At 47.2% G+C, this 17532-nt stretch overlaps 1 protein-coding gene across 1 annotated transcript in view; it reads right to left on the bottom strand.

Moving 5' to 3' along the window:
• The window catches only part of sema6a (sema domain, transmembrane domain (TM), and cytoplasmic domain, (semaphorin) 6A), a gene marked incomplete at its 3' end in the record, with an annotated part of 75961 nt that overhangs the window by 52360 nt on the left and 6069 nt on the right, over window positions 1–17532 (bottom strand). Inside the window, exons 3-5 of the mRNA XM_080739003.1 lie at window positions 11965–12025; window positions 10178–10240; window positions 8931–9032 (exon numbers count right to left, since the gene is read on the bottom strand). Of these exons, the coding sequence (XP_080595129.1) occupies window positions 8931–9032; window positions 10178–10240; window positions 11965–12025 (226 nt within the window). The remainder of the gene's footprint in view (window positions 1–8930; window positions 9033–10177; window positions 10241–11964; window positions 12026–17532) is intronic.

Genomic DNA, 17532 nt, shown 5'->3' with positions numbered 1-17532 from the left:
AGCTGCAAATTGGGGGACTTAATGTAATTGACCATGTTTAAAACAATATTTGATTTTAAAATATAAATCCTCTCTCTCACATTTCTGCCAGTGTGCCAGTGATCACCCTCCCCTGTGCCAATGTTGGCACCCGTGCCTAAGGTTGCATACCCCTGCTGTAGTATATAACAATGACAGTACAAATTATTAGCTGATAATAACATAGGAGGTGAGGTTGAGTGCCTTTTCCTTCGAGGCACTATGTTGGAGCAGATGAAAAAGGCATCAGAATCAGAGACAAATACACAACGATGGCACCCAACCCAAATGTTTCTATCATTCCAACCGATCCTGATCTAACCAGGCATCCTGTGGGTGCCTCTCTCTGGCACCCCAAGAGAGAGCAGCACAAGCTGCCCAGCCTATGGGAAAGCGAGAGAGGCAAAATAGACTTTTTCCATAGAAACATGTTTCACACTAATGGCGTGTAATTGCAGGCGTCCAGCTCTCTTCCTTTTTCCCCTTCAGCTATTACTGGTGTTAAAGAGTAGGGCGGGTCTGCGTAGCCTCAAGACAGATCTTTGCCATAGTGCTTTCCCACTGTTGTGCTTTCTGAAATTAGCTTTCTCTTTCACTGTGAAGAGGATATAAATGGACTGAGGACGCCGGGTGATTTGTCAGCAGGGACAGGACAGCACAATCCACCCAGGAGGGGAAGGTGAGAAATTGTCACCGGCAGTAATTTATTTTCTTTCTAAAGAGCCCATAATAATCCTTAATGCAGTTTATATCTTGAAGCAGCAATTTTGTGTAATAAGATTTCCCACACAGATCTTCCAAGAAAAGAAGGATGCCAGGCAGCAGTACTGGGCTTTTAAAGCTGCATTCCGGAACTTTTGTTAATGATCAAATGTTATTTTAGACTAGAGTATGTTAATGATATTTTAGAGAATGTTATTACAATAAAACAAGCACATGTGCAGTGGTTGGATAGCTAATAATCACAATATCTCCCCCAGGCCAAAGGAGGAGTTCAAAATCAACATCTTCTACACTCTAATTGTGTAGACTTCTTGTAAATTAATTAATGCAGATGTTTAAGAATAATTTAACTCTTGAGAGCATAAAATGAAATGAGAGTTAAAGATCTATAATGGTCCATTTGGTTACCAACTCTCCATCATTTAATTGGGGACGACCTGGAACCCCCACAAGGACCACTGGTGGTCCCCGTACCACTGGTTGAAGACCACTGGCCTGCCTACGTCCAAAGCTGCTATGGAGATGGGATTCTGACAACGTTTCCTGCACACATTACTACAGCACTGGTAGGCATGGCAGAGAATCAGATGGGGGTGAAAGGTCACACTCATCCCACCATGGGTTGCCATGTCATCCTCAGCAGGCTGCAGGCCAGAGGACGCGCACTCACACTGGCTAAAAACCAGGGACACAGACACGCACACACACACACACAGAAGCTGGCCTACACTCGACACTGGCCAGAGACCGAGGTCAAGATAAACTACGCAACACACTGTATTCCTATGGAGTTCACAGTACAGTAATTTTTCTTCTCTCTCTCTCTCTCTCTCTCTCTCTCCCTCTCTCTCTCACAACAAAGACGAGTGCAGCTTGCCAAGAAGGCGAAGTGCTTACGCCGCCCTTTTCTGGTCTCTAAACAGGTCATTTTGTTTTCTATTCCTGTCTCGGCGGAAACAGCTATCATCTGCCCACTAAAAAGGTCACACACACACACACACACACACACACACACACACACACACACACACACACACTCTCTCTCTCTCTCTCCATCTCTCTCTCTCTCTCTCTCTCTGGCAAAAGACAGCCTGGCAGAGGAATTGTTGGGGCTGATTTGGCAGTGAAAATTACATTTGACCTTTTTTAACAGACAGAAACTAGCATGTTTGCTAACGCCCCCCTCGCCCCCCACCGCCCTACCCACCCACTCAGGTCTTCGGGAAATGACAGGAGAATAATTCTATGGTCGCGGACTGACACGTTCTTTTCATTCGTTTAGAATGGGGGAACTGTAATTATAGTTTCTGTTGAATTAATGATGAAGTGCGAGTGTGGCTAGGGGTCAGGTGTTAGTTATGTGCTAATAGGGAAGCAGGTCTACTGACTGGCCACTCAGCCACCCACACACACACAGGCGCACGCACGCACGCACGCACGCACGCACGCACACACTCTCTCTCTTTCTCTCTTTTCTCTCTTTTCTCTCTCACTCTGTCTTTCTCTCTTTTTCCCACCTCTTCCACTGACACAGATACCGTACATGTGCACAATAAACACACTCACACAGACACACGGCTCACCTACTGTATACGGTATTGCACTGCACATACAGTACAATACCATCCACCCCCCCCTCCCCCTTCCCCTAGACACGGTCCTCCATGCACACTCTGTCCAGTGGGTTTGGCTGTTTGGTCTGTCAGTGATCTATCCCTGCTGTTTGAAAGGGAGGAAGAGGCTCTCAGGTTGGACACAGATATACGAGGCCAATCTGCTATCAAACTCTGGTATTTAGGGAGAGACGACAGCCCCAGTGTGTGTGTGTGTGTGTGTGTGTGTGTGTGTGTGTGTGTGTGTGTGTGTGTGTGTGTGTGTGTGTGTGTGTGTTTGTGTGTCAGCTGCACGTAGCCTTGTCCCATCAATTTCCCATTAATGTGGGGAAACAGTAATTGATCAATTTAATCATTAGCATTAAAAAAGCTGGAAGTTTAAACGGCTATCTGGACTTTTTTTCGTATTACCTGGGTAACTCTATTGTGCTATCAACTCCACTGGCTGAGATGTACACAGCAGCGCTAGCGCAATAGGCGAGTTTCAGCGGCGAAGGAGCATAATAAAGGATCCAGCATAATGGGAAGGCGGTGGTTGTGTTTTCACAACTCCACGGCGCTGCCTTGACAACAGAACAGACGGCCCTGTAGGGACCCTGCTAAGCAGACAAATGTACAGTAACCTTGGCTTGGGGTAGAGTGTATCTAGATAAATTAATTACCACAACAGCTCTCGGTGTTTTTACATCGGCTATATGCTAATTAATTAGACAAACATAAAATAAAGCCGTCCCAAAACATGCCCATCAGGAATGTTCTAATTGGCTCAGCATCCGTTTTAGCACACAGGGTGAGGGCCACGGTCATGTTCTCTTTGTAGTTTTGAACACAACTCTTTTATGAGCCATATTTAACACAGCTATGGGTTTTGCTTTTAAATCTTAGGGAGAACAAAGATTTAACTGGTACAAACATCTCTTTTCAACATTCTCCTTGAAATATCATATATCATTTTTTTTTATATTTTCTGCCTTTATTGATTGTACAGTACAGTAGGTAGACAGGAAACAGGGAGAGAGACGGGGAGTGACATGCAGCAAAGGTCGTCGGGATTGGGACTCGAACTTGTGACTTGAACTTGTGACACGCTGTCAGGCATTAGAGCCTATGTGGTATGCACCTGGACCGCTAGGCCAGCGTGTGCTCCCATAAATTCATCTTTGTTGAGGTTGTTTTTTTTTTTTTACACTAGAGGTTCGGGGCATCTACCTCGCACCTCCGATCCCACCAATATATCTGAGTCATAGTGTCGGGGGCACTAATCTCAAACTACAAAATGATGTGGATCTGGAGATCCAGACAGAAACGGCATGGCTCCAATGTGGATCTCAGACTTAATGTGGCCAGCCTGTCATATCAGTCATCTATGATGTATGGCTCTATATTTAGTCAAGGTCTCAGTGCGAGCACAGTCCCATTGACTTTATATCAAATAAAGTAAAATCCTTAAAGATAATATGAAGCATGTGAAAATGTGGCCCACTGACAGTGTACATACAAAGTTTAGCGCTGATCGGACCAACGGTTTGCAAGATACACACACACACATACACACACACTCATAGATGGCTAGAGCCACACCATAAAAAGCCATTCAATAAAAGCCATCCCAAAAGCCTCTTAGTGATAAGATTCTATTCTATAATTAAACTATATCAAAATCACTATATTTATGCATGTTCCAAGCTGCGTCTTATGGGTCTGGTACCAGAAGGGATAACAACCAGACAAAATAAGATAAAAAGCATTATTTAAGACATTCGATCTTGTTCAGTCTTTGAGGCAGAGCAGGCTCAGCTGGAACAGTAGGGGAGGGATAACAGCATTCATGCTGTATTTCATTCCACGTTATCCTTTTTTTCCTAGAACACCGCGTCCAATATATCTTCAGTTTGGGCTGATGTGTGGCTGTATTGAGTTTCCAGCAGGTTTCTTTGAATTAAAACCATATTTCAGCAAAGGATCACCATCCATATCCATAAAGGGCAAGCGTACAAGTGCTCCCTTGGACCATGAGGACTGGTGTAAAACCAAATGGGGACACAGCAGGGAGAGTAATAATCATGGCCCATTTCTCTGCAACCTGTTTCTGTGCCCTGAGAGGCTGAGACCTTGGTTTCACTGCCCCACCTTACAATGGAGCCAGAAAACGAGTGTCTATGCAACTTCTGAGGGAAACGTGTATTTTTAACCTATATACGGAGGAAACTCTTCAGAGTCCTTTAACCACTTAAAGCCTGCATACTCCTTCTCCTTTTCCCCCTCTACATCAAATCTCTTTGTTGAAAATAGCCCATCTGTGGTGGTGAAAACAAGCATGGAGATGACATGTATCTGGTCGAGGTGCTGCTGGCAGCCAGCAAAAAAGCAATAACAAGATTGTGGTATAAAGATGACCCTCCAGGGAGCACCCGCTGGCCTGGTGGTCAAGGTGCATACCACATACTAGGCTATGATGCCTACTGGCGTCGCCGGTTCAATTCCCGATCCGGACGACCTTTGCCACATGTCATTCCCCATCTCTCTCCCCATTTCCCGTCAGTCTACTGTCCTATCAAATAAAGGCATAAAAAGCCCAAAAACTAATCTTAAAAAAAAAAAGAAGATGACCCTCCAACTTGTGAGCAGTGGCTGTGCATTGTGGAGGAAATATATGTGATGGAGAGATTTACATACAAACTCAGGATTACAAGAAGAATGGTTCCTTGAGAAATGGACTGAATATGTAACCCAACAGAATGACACACGTAAAAATGTTGACCCTGTGAAGTTATGTGACAAACTGCAAATAACAAATTACGTTTAAAAAAAAAGAAAAGAGCACATCTACAAGCTCACAAAACATCTCTACACGATGCATTGTGAGATTGCAGATTGGCTATTTTTGCCTCATGTCTGCCTATTATGACATACCCAGAAGAGGGACACTTAACTAGGGTTCATGTGGTTAAATCAATCGGTCTATTAAACCTGGATAACAAGCAAGAAGACGCACAACAATGCAAGAAGAAATTCTGCCATGGGCAATTTGTCAAATTCCCTAATTGATGTCGAGGCAATTAAAAGCACCGTAGGAGCAAATTGGAGTGTACATGAGCCTTAACAAGGTATTCTATTTCCTACATGTCAATTCTTATGATGATCTTACAATGCAATAGTGTGGTACGCATTTTTGCCTCTTGCACTGTTTCTATGTTTCCTGAGCAGGGATGTGTTGCTGTGTTGTACATTAAAAATGCCCTCGTTGATGTATTCCTACTGCCAGGGAAAACAAAACCCAGAGCTGTTCTCTGTAAAGTTGACCGACTCCACCACTATCCAGCTCACAGGTCTGAGTTATGTCACCTGGGAACCCTATTATTCTCAGAACCCCCCCCCCCCCCCCCCCCAACACCACCACTCCCCGCTGATCCCCCTGCTCCGCCCGGCAACAGGTGATGTAACCGACTCTGGTCATATATCAGCTCAGCTGGATAGGGGTGTTTTTTTATTACAACGCAGCGAGGGAGAGTCACACAGGGAGAGAGAGAGAGAGAGAGAGAGAGAGGAATGGAGGCAAGAGATGGAGGAGGGCGAAAAGATGGAGCAATGAGGGACCGAGAGAATGAGAACTTTGGCAGGAAAGGAGGAAGGGAGGGAGGAAGGTTAGGCAGCGACAAAGGGATGGACGGAGGGGAGGGGGAGAGGAGGGAGGGGGCGGAGAGAGGCCTGCGCTCAGCTTGCCAAGGTATCTGCCCCCCCTGTGTGTGTGTGTGTGTGTGTGTGTGTGTGTGTGTGTGTGTGTGTGTGTGTGTGTGTGTGTGTGTGTGTGTGTGTGTGTGTGTGTGTGTGTGCGCGTGCGTGCATAGACGTGTGGGCGCCACTGACACAGGGTCAGGCCTATGGGACTGACAGACTGCTGGGAAGGGAGGGAGGAGGAGGGCAGAGTAGGATGGAGGGGGCAGAGGATTAGGGGCAGAAGAACCAATAGAAAAAGATACAGTGCAAAGACAAGAGGAATAAAGACAGGTATGGAGGCGAGGGAAGAAGAAATCAGAGAGATTAAAGAGAAGCAGTTTGTTTAGCCCCCCCCCCTCCTTTGTCTCGCCTCCTCTCCTCCCCCCCCCCCCCTCCCTCCCCCCCTTCTCCTCTCCTCTCCCTCACAGCGTTGTTGATTAATGTGGGATGAGGTTGGCCCCGAAACAGAAGCTCTTTTCAGCGCTGTCACACTGGGGAGATGGAGGGGCAGACTGTGGCCAAGGTGGAGGCAGGCACCATACACACACACACACACACACACACACACACACACACACACACACACAGACACACACACACACACACACACACACACACACACACACACGCACACGCACGCACACACGCGCACACCTTTTGCACCATGAGCCCAGCGGGCCATCAAAGGCCTGGTATCTGCCTTAGAGAGTCTGCCAGCCTGCCAGTGGCACAGCTACAGTAGTGTGTGTGTGTGTGTGTGTGTGTGTGTGTGTGTGTGTGTGTGTGTGTGTGTGTGTGTGTGTGTGTGTGTGTGTGTGTGTGTGTGTGTGTGTGTGTTAATGTGAGAATAAGGAGGTTCATAAATCCATAATGTGTGTATGCAACTTTATTAATATGCATGGGTTTGTTTGTACAGCCTTCCTGCTGTACAGTATGTACTGTAGGCATACATGATTGTGTACTGTTCTGTACTATCTGTGCGCGTTTGTTTGTGTGTGTGTGTGTGTGTGTGTGTGTGTGTGTGTGTGTGTGTGTGTGTGTGTGTGTGTGTGTGTGTGTGTGTGTGTGTGTGTGTACGCAGGCGAGCAAAAATTATATGTGTGTCTGCATTTCACCTTTCCGTGCCACAGTTTGCCCCAGCAGCACCTCTCATTATCATCCTCCAGAAAAGTGTAAACCCATGTCAGAGGGGCCAAGCTCGCAGTGAACCACGGATGGCATGGAGGTTAACAACAATATAAAAAAACATCCAGGACCAACTCCCCTGTATAGCTGGACGAAGACACAGGGAGGCTAACAGGGCCTGATAAATGCCGGGGCACACATTCCTCTCTCTCTCTGCGGGCGAGAGGAGGAGGAGAAGAAGAGGGTTCCGTGAGCTGGAACACATTTCTTCTCTTGTGTGTGCTTAGTCTGCTGTACCAGCGAGTCAGCCAAGCGGACATGTCTTGTATCTCTGGCAAACAGTACCTAGTGATCCAAAAACAGGAGACCCCCCGCCTACCCCCTCACACCAACCCCCTCCCACCCTTAAAGGTTCACCTAGATCAGTGGTTCTCAAACTTTGAAATTTGAAGCTCTCCCCTTATATTTGACAGTGTTCAAATGGAACCAAATGGATCCGTTAGGGGTCCATTTGGTTCAATTTGTACACTGTCAAAGAAACACACTTGTAAGGGTCAATTTAGACCCCCATAAAGGTCTATAGGTCCCTGAAATGCACTTTGAGAACCACTGACCTACATAACCTCTCTGCTTGTTCCTGTGTCCAACCATGACACATCATGCTAACAACCATCAAAGATGACAGCAACCTGGACGAATCAATCCATGTGGGTCTCTCTACTGAAAGAGCTGTGTTTCTTGGCATCTGGGAAGTTGATTGGCTGGTTCGAGATCGCCTGCCTGCCAGTCCCTCTGCCTGCCTGTCTGACTGCCGGGATCGGAGAGTCAATTTCTGTATCTTTCAATCTTGTCTGTCTATTTTGAATCTGCCTGTCTGTCTGCCTGCTCACCTTTGTGACAGTGCTCCTCACTGCCTATCCCTCTCTGTCTGGTGATTTAAGTCATGAAGTTCTCTTTGTGTATTTGTCAGTAACGGCTGCCTTTACATCTGTCTGTCTGTCTGTCTGTCTGTCTGTCTGCGTGTCTGTCATGTTTGCTGCCCGCTCCCCAAGGTCATGGAGACGGGCCCCGCTTCAGACGGCAGGGTGTTTGCTTTCCCTGAAGGAATCCTCCACACATGCCACAGAGGGGCAAAGGGGGAGGCCAGTTCCACTTAGTCTGAAGCGGAACGCAGAGTCGGATTTCAACATTGCCTCCTGTGTGCTGGCTTGCGTTTCTGTGCGTGCGTGCGTCTGTGCGCGCGCGCGTGCGTGTGTGTCTGTTTCCCCTGTGCAAATCAAGCGTGGCAGGGTACACCTGCAGATAGAGCCATCAGAGGAGGGCCTCCAGAGCCGTGAAAGTCATTCATCTATGTCCATCCTCACCTCTCTACTCCCACACTGGCAGGGTTGCATGTCAAATATACTGCCTCATATACGCTGCTATGTTGTATAGTGTGTGTGTGTGTGTGTGTGTGTGTGTGTGTGTGTGTGTGTGTGTGTGTGTGTGTGTGTGTGTGTGTGTGTGTGAGAGAGAGAGAGAGAGAGAGAGAGAGAGAGAGAGAGAGAGACAGAGTTTGCAGGTGGTTGTACGTACAGTATGTGATGTGTACTGTATGTATAAGACATTCTTGTCATGTGTAGTCAGAGCATGGGCAGAGAGCAGAACAAAGGTATACTGTATGTGTCAGTGTAAATGAGTGTGTGTGTGGGTGCGTGCATGAGTTTGTGCGTGCCGTGCGTGTGCCCACTGTACCTTGTAGGTTCGGCATGAAGGGTTGTAAGCGTTCGTTCCGCACACAAGCACAGTGTCGTCATTCTGCTGTAGGAGGACTTTGATGAAGTTGTGACATTCATCCTTTGCGGGGCGAGAGGAGGGGGGTTGGAAAGCAGAGAGAGAAGAAATGGAGGGGGGAAAGAACGGAAACAAAAGAATAGAGGTTCATTATGACATGCTATACGTGAGCGTCTATACCTGAATAGAAACCCAAGTGGAAAAAATGACAAGTACTTTTGCATATCGTCGTTGTCGGGTGGATACCTTGTATGTCCAAAATCGTTTGTTTTGTATTTATCATTTTTTTAAATGATTTAAACTAGTGAAAACAGCCGATCTACAAGTGTGCTTGTAGATCAGCTGTTTTCACAACTTTTGTGCGATGGCCTTGTGTGATGAAGCAGTGCTTTACTTTGCGAATTTCTTTTACAAATGTGATACGAGGTTTCTGCCCGACAGTGACGATATTGTACTACGTACTGAGAAAAGTATGCTGTCAAATCCTCTGTGTTAAATTAACTCTGAGAGTGTACAAATGAAAGCGTTCCATTTCTACACTCTCAGTGTAATCAATGCATAAATCAACATTGAGGAGTTTTGCTGTGTATGGAGTAAGAGACACTATATATAGAATAGTAATGAAATCGTAATTCAGTGCACTTCTGCACACCACTGGGTTACTGGGATTCTGAGAGCATAAATCCAACGGAAAATAGAATTAAACCACTATTCCATATGAGGATTGCAACAGATGTTCTCCATAAAACATGTTATATGAACAGCAGGTAGTGTGTTATTGCACCTGCACAATGGACGGAGCGGGTGTGCGTATCTGTGGCAGAGTGATTGCGCACATGCATACGAACATGCGCAGTAGGCTGGTATGTTTGTGCATGCTGCAGTGTGTGAGTGCGTGCGAGTGTGTGTGTGTGTGTGTGTGTGTGTGTGTGTGTGTGTGTGTGTGTGTGTGTGTGTGTGTGTGTGTGCGTGCGTGCGTGCGTGCGTGCGTGCGTGCGTGCGTGCGTGCGTGCGTGCGTGCGTCCGTGTGTGTGTATGGATGTGATTTATGATGCATAATGAGACATACACCCAAATCCCTTCTGGAAAGGAGGTCAGGGTGTCATCAGCGTACTACAATACCACTTGCAGTGGCATTGCATCACTAGCGTGCATGTGCGCGCATGTGTGTGCGTGCGTGCGTGCGTGCGTGCGTGCGTGCTGTCTACCTTATGCTTCCCCTTCATTCGGCAGGTGTCCACGTCTGCCTGTCTGGATTTCCACGTAAGTTTCTGCACAGAGAAAAAGGGGCCCGAAGGCAGAGACAGAGAGACAGAGAGAGAGAGAGTGAAATAGTGAGAGTGACAGAGAAAGAGAGAGAGAGAGACAGAAAGAGAGAGAGAGGGAGAGAGAGAGGGGGCGGAGGGAGACAGCGGCTCAATAAACAATCCATACATCAAATCAATAATCATCATCTTGGTTTCCCTGGAATGGATTCCCTGCGTAGGACACCTGCTCCCAGGTGAATGTGACACTGAGCACTAATGATGATCACAGATCAGTTTCACACTTCAACTTCACGTTCCCGGAGCTGGGGGGAGGAAACACCACGCTGACCCCAGATCAGAACACAGTACGAGAGGACGGATCCTAATCTCAGATCTGAGACCAGATCTCTGAATTGGGTTGAAAAGACGCACGCGCGCGCACACACACACACACACTCAAGACATACACATAACACACGGACATACACACTACTTTGGCCTCTGGGTCAGCTGTAATCTTTACCTGTCAGTCAAGCAGGAAAACAAACAACGCACATGCACACACCTGCGCATACTAATGCCAGCGCACGCACGTACATGCACACGCACACGCGCGCGCACACACACACACACACACACACACACACACACACACACACACACACACACACACACACACACACACACACACACACACACACACACACACACACACACACACACACACACACACACACACACACACACACACACACATATTGTACATAAATCTCTGTCCATCTCTCTGTGGATTACCTTGGCCAGTAGATCAGTGCAAAGCTGTATCTGTCAGTCACACAGTAAACACACACACACACACACACACGCTCCCCGCCATGGGCAGTATGGCCTGGTCGGGTCAGTGTTAAGCTGTGCAGTCCATGCCAGTGTGCAGTAGGGGCCTGTTGGACAGCGTGCATGGAGACTGGCCGCTGATTAAAGACCTTCAGTCATCAATCAGCGTCTGCGCGTCTCCCGGCAGCCTTTTATCTGCAGGCGGCCCCCTCATTAAAGACCCCACTGGCTGGGCTTTCACATTGAAGTGGCCGGTCGGAGAGCCGCCTGGTTGCTGCACACAGGAAGAAGGGCCTTGTTTGCATGAGTTCTACCTATATGGGGGTCAAGCGGTGCCGAGCGTCTGAATGGAGAGTGGCTGATTATCAACAACACTATGTAAATGTGAAGTGCTTTCTGGAATAAAGAATACAACGTTCAGCAGAATATGCTTCCCTCTCATCCTGCATCCACCCTCTGTGTCTGTCTGTCTGTCTGTCTGTCTGTCTGTCTGTCTGTCTGTCTGTCTCTCTCTCCCTGTCTGTCTGTCTGTCTGTCTGTCTGTCTACCCCTTCAGTCGTTTTCCATCTCCGTTCTACTTTTCAGCTTTCCTTTCCTACGTTTGTTCCTTCCTCCCCTCTCTTTCCTCTTCCTATCCTTGTATCCTCTCTCTCATCATCATGATCAATCCTTTTGTCTGTCCCAGAGATGAGGGCAGGTGACGCAGGTGGTTCACCATAGACAACTGATTGGACAATGTTCTTTGTCAGGTTAGTGTGGTGAACGCAACTGGCTCATGTCCGATGAGCAAGCACAAGCGCACGCCTCCCCCCCCACACACACACACAGAGTCAGAGTTGTATTGTCAATTGGGGTGTTAGTGTATGTACGCTGAGAGTACAACGTGTACTCACAGAGACAGGCGCCTCACTCACCTTACTGAAAAAGATCTCCTCGCTGTTTGCAGTGTCCGTATCCACTGTGTATATATGATCCCTGAGGACAGAGAGAGAGAGAGAGAGAGAGAGAGAGAGATGGGGGGGAGAAGAGAGATAAGGGGATAATAAGTCAGACGGTTGGTCAGACAGTCAGTCAAAATCTCAACAATAAAGCCCTTTTTTTTCCTTCCTTCCGCCACCCGACCCCCCTACAGGCAGAAAACAACGTTGGAAAAATGGGTCTCTGTATAAACTTTGTCCAAACTAGGGGGAAAATAACAATAAACAAAAGGAGGCCAGAGCTATTTGCTATGTCAGACAGAAACAGTCAACAAAGGTTTAGAGTGCCGCGGCGTAGTCCTCAGGACAAAAGAGCCTTTGTCCCAGAGAAAGGTCTTCTGGTGGTGGCGGTGGGGGGGATTAGGGAGCGGAATGGGGGGGCAGTTTTTAGACGGAAGGTGCCAAGTCACTCAGAGCTGTTCAGGTCAATTAAGCCCAGTGTTCGAGTCACAGGAAATCTATACTAACACTCATTAAAGCTCAGACAAGAAGACTTATGTGTGTGCGGCGTGGAAATACACAGGGCTTCTGCTGTATTACACAGCCGCGCTTATATATAGGCCCCGCCGGGGGCATATGGAAGACATAAAAACCCCACACAAGGGTTAACTACCTTTCCGACAGCCAGACTGGCTGGCTGACTTGGGCATGTAGCTACACCTACCTACCATGGAGAATTAAGGTGCAGACAAGGAGGGGTGGGCTCTGTGGGCTGGGTACAAAGTGCAGAACGAGTACAGAAAGGAGTGGACAGTGGAGCGTTAAAGAAACGAGGGGGTCGCCTTGTTTAAGGCGGGGCGGGGCGGAGACAAAGGTGACCGTGCCAAACGATGTAACTGCTTTAATTTGCCGGCGATTAGCCGGCGAATGTGTTTTTAATCAAAGTGTGTAACAGTGGCATCGTCAGACTCATGGCTTAATTATGTTCCAGCTCCCCAACCTGCTCCCAGCCAGCGAGCCTGCCTCGCACGCTCATTAACTAAATCTAATAAAGTCTTCGGAGGAACAGGCATCCAGAAATGAATCCACTTACATCTGCTTTCCTGGGGGGCCCCCCTGCCATCTCATCCAGGATGAAACCCAGTCTACTTTATGTTATTGGCCGTGATGCCCAAATTGAATAATTAATCTTTGAGAGCGGTTGGAATTAAGAAAAGAGCGCCACCTTCTCTGCAGTAGGTGCAACATTAGTGGTGAGATCGTGCACCGCGTATCTCAGTGGTGTCAAACCCTCGTCTAAGCGGTGTTAGCTCATCCCCTTTCTTTGTGTTGCGCTTTCTTTCTTTGCCGTTGAGTTCCTCGCCTTCCCTATCCTCTGCTCATCCACTCCAGGAAGGTGCTCTTGAGGTGCTACAGCTGAAATTGGTCTTGATTGCACTTTTAGTGATCCGAAAACTCTTCCACCTTTCAACGTCTCGTATCCCTGAATGCATGGGTAGCAGCAGAGTCGTGGAATACCCAGTATGTTCTGTGATAACAGTGTGCCCGGTTAGGAAATGGCGAGTGACAAATGCAGGCAATCAGATTACGTATAAAAAAGACAGTTTGTCATCATTTGCCAGATTAGTTGGAAACATTTGAAAGGAAAGGCAAATCTCAAGGTGAAACTAAATCTAAATACATTGGGAGATCATGAATACATAGGCTAATATTCTTGATTTAATTGTTGATAATGGTGGTGGATGTAACCATAGAAAACTAATAACCATAGTTTTCATTTACTGCCTCTAAATTGTATTACATTGTATTGAATTGCTCATAACAACAAAGTAGAAAGAATGCCATTATGCTTATCAGATTACTACAGTATGTTTCAGTTATTCAGGTAGGCTTTGTTAAAGGTTACAATGTTATTCCACTATCGATATTCTGCTATGTATCGTCAACAATAACTTTCTCAGCCACCCTGTGCGTCTTGCTTCTCTACAGCTGCAGTCATCCCACTGTTGACTAGGGATGGGACGATATGAAAATGTCATATCACGATTATTGAGACAAAAGAAATCACGTTTTACAATATTATCGTGATAATCAAAATCCATTATCCTGGGGCGGAACATTTTCCAAAGAATTGAACATTTTCCCAAAAAAATGAACATTTTCCAAAAAAAAATGCAGATCTACAAGCTCACAACGCGTCGCAAAAGACATTTGAGAGAGTGAAAAAAAGACTGTATCAAATACGTATATTAAAGTACCTTTTACCAATTATAGAGGCTTTAAATGGTACCGGATATGCAGCTCTGCAAATAAAAAAGTGAATTGATCCCAGTGCATGACGGAGGACGATATCACGATACATTGGATCTCCACAATACGATTATCGTGAGTGTTTTTTATCACGATAAAGACGATAATATCGCTTATCGTCCCATCCCTACTGTTGACTATGTGGCTCACTGGCTCTGGAAGGGAAGGCCAATGCGGTCCACAGCCCCAAGGCTGTGGTTTCCAGAACTCTGCACAGGGTTCCAGCAGAGATAAGAGAAAGCCAAGCAGTGATGTGTCCCTCAAACATCCTGAGAGAAGAGTTGGGGGGGAGCACAATAGAGTAGCTGTCAACACCAGCTCTCCAAACACATATGTGTATGTGCAAGGCCTGCCCACATGTACACACACACACACACACACACACACACACACTGAACCTTTCCCTATATACCCTGCACCTGGGCTCTACATTCACTTCCTCTTGTCCTCCAAACATAACTCCTCAGCATCCAGAGGCACTCTTCTGCTCACATATGCACGCGTGGCACGCACACGCACACGCGCACACACACACACACACACACACACACACACACACACACACACACACACACACACACACGATGATGATTAACTTAATGTGCAACACTGTTTTCTCACTCAACAGTAAACAAACCAAGATAAAGTGTATTGTAAGTATATAGCGGGTACTGCACATTTCTAAAGGAACAATATAAGGACTACCTATGAAATGACAAATTAAACATTGGCCAAATTGTCAAATATTAGCGGCAGAAATTGTAATGCCTCAACTCTTAGTGCTTGTCAGGGTTGGGGGTCCCCAGTTAAAATATGATTATTTTGGGGGTTGCGGGCCTCGCGGCCTGAAAAGGTTGAGTGCAATAAAGCATCAAAGCCATAAAATAACATAATATGACAGTCTTGGTTGTAATCAATCAACAGTGACATTGTGGGGAAACGACACACTTGAATGCTATGTTACAGTATGCAGAACAGCAAAGTGTCAATGTGAATCACTTGGAAGTGGGCACTGAGCTTCCCCGAAATTCACAGGCAAAAAATGTGTGAGTAGGACGGAAGGTATGCAAATATCCTGTCACGGACACGGATATGGGGGCACTGTAAAGGATGACTAGAGAGAGAGAGAGAGAGAGAACAACGGACGGAGGCCGAGAGAGAGTCAGTCACACTGACAAGAGTGACAGAGAGAGAGAAAGCGCAGCAGAATGACGAGAGAGGGTCTCCATCGGACATGCAGCCATGCGGGCCCAACAGAACACAGGGTCTTTGTATAGAAGAATGTGGTTTTCATAACAGCCCATTTCTTCTTTGGGGGGTGACCGCAGGCCAGCCTGGTCCATCTGGTGGGCCTTTTGTCAGACCGATCTTGCACTCCGGAAAAAAAAAAGACGAGGGGAACGTGATTAGTATGCACCCTGCACCTAGCAAACCCCACCCCTTTCCGCCAAATAAATGACTACACATCCCTCCACTCTAACACCCCCCCCCCCCCCTCCATCCCTTTCTCCCATCACTGTCGCCCCTGTATTCCAGCCTCTTCATAAGTAGATCATGGGTGGTAGAGAGGGGGGGTTTAGAAGGGGAACAGCAGAGCCAACGGACACCATTACGTTGTGACGGGAGACCTTGATATTCTCAATGGACTGAAGCCATCAAGAGACCCCCCCAAGCCGGTGACGTGGTGGCATGAAATACAACAAGTCAGGGTTCACTCCCCTCAAGCTGCAGCAGGTTGTGCTTTTCAAAGAGGGGGGGGGAGCACATTCTCATCATTTAGATAAGTGTGTGTGTGTGTGTGTGTGTGTGTGTGTGTGTGTGTGTGTGTGTGTGTGTGTGTGTGTGTGTGTGTGTGTGTGTGTGTGTGTGTGTGTGTGTGTGTGTGTGTGTGTGTGTGTGCGTGCGTGCGTGCGTGCGTGCGTGCGTGCGTGCGTGCGTGCGTGCGTGCGTGCGTGCGTGTGTGTGTGTGCGCGCGTGCGTGCGTTCCTGTGTTTATGTGCACATGTGCACCTACAGTAGTAGTCAGGGGTGTCCTACAGTATAGTAGTCAGGGGTGTGACATCACACCCCTCTAATTCATGTTGTTCCAACTTCCAACTACATGCAGACTGCCTTGCACTTGAAATTAAACTGAAAATCTCAGACTTTCGATATTATGAATGATTTGAGGAGTTTTGAGGGGGATTTCATTTTATTAATTTGTTGTTGTTTCTTGTGCGTGTGTGCACTGCACACCACATGAGCGTGCACGGCTCCATTCAGTGTGTGAATGCGGTGCCGAGGAGGAGAACAGTGTAATCCCAGTCATTAAGTGGGTTTTAACAGGATTTGGTGCTGCCACAATAATTGAGACTCTAGTGGCCTCCACTGTGAGGCCCGCAGAGACCCGGCTAGTGACAACACACTGGCCACAGCGGCACGACTGTTCCAGAGGATTCAACTGAGGGAAAAGAAATGTGTATCGTCACTTTTGGGCAGAAACCTCGTATCTCCAAGTTTCAAATTTGTACGTTTTTTCGCAAAGTAAAGCACTGCTTCATCATACAAGGCCATCGCACAAAAGTAGTGAAAACAGCTGATCTACAGGCACACAACGCCGTGTGCTTGTAAATCGGCTGTTTTCACTAGCTTGAATCATTTTAGAAATGGTAAATACAAAACAAACGGTTTTGTACATACAAGGTTTCCACCCGACAGTGACGGTATAATATAACGCCAGTGTCGGGCAGAAATCTTGTATCTCCCAGTTTCAAATGTGTACGTTTTTTCGTAAATTAAAGCCCTACTTCATCATACAAAAGTGGCACAAAACTAGTAGCAGATCTACAAGCACACGAGGCGTTGTAGATCACACAGCGTTGTAGATCACACAGCCTAGCCTTCTCAACCTGCCCCCCCCCCCCCCTCTCTCTCTCTCCCCCTCTCTCTCTCCCTCGCTGGCTGTGGTTCCCATGCTAGACTGCCTCATACAAGGGTGTAAACAGAGGGTGGTTGGAGTTACCATGGTGAGGGCTGGTCGACGGCAGGGAATGGCGACTATGCCCTGCATGTGGAGAGACCTGGGGTATGCACACTACACAGTGAAATGTGGAGTGATTGGACCCTCACAGGTGCATGTTTGTACTCTCAGTGGTAAATGAACGCCCCGGCTTTTACGTGCATACCTTGTGCGTGCGTGCACGCGCCGCACGCACACACACACACACACACACACACACACACACACACACACACACACACACACACACACACACA

Source organism: Nannobrachium achirus (assembly GCF_963921795.1).
Source record: "Nannobrachium achirus genome assembly, chromosome: 12".
NCBI classification, from domain to species: Eukaryota; Metazoa; Chordata; class Actinopteri; order Myctophiformes; family Myctophidae; genus Nannobrachium; species Nannobrachium achirus.
The sequence above is the reverse complement of the archived record's forward strand: the minus strand, read 5'-3'. Positions and strand labels throughout refer to the sequence as shown.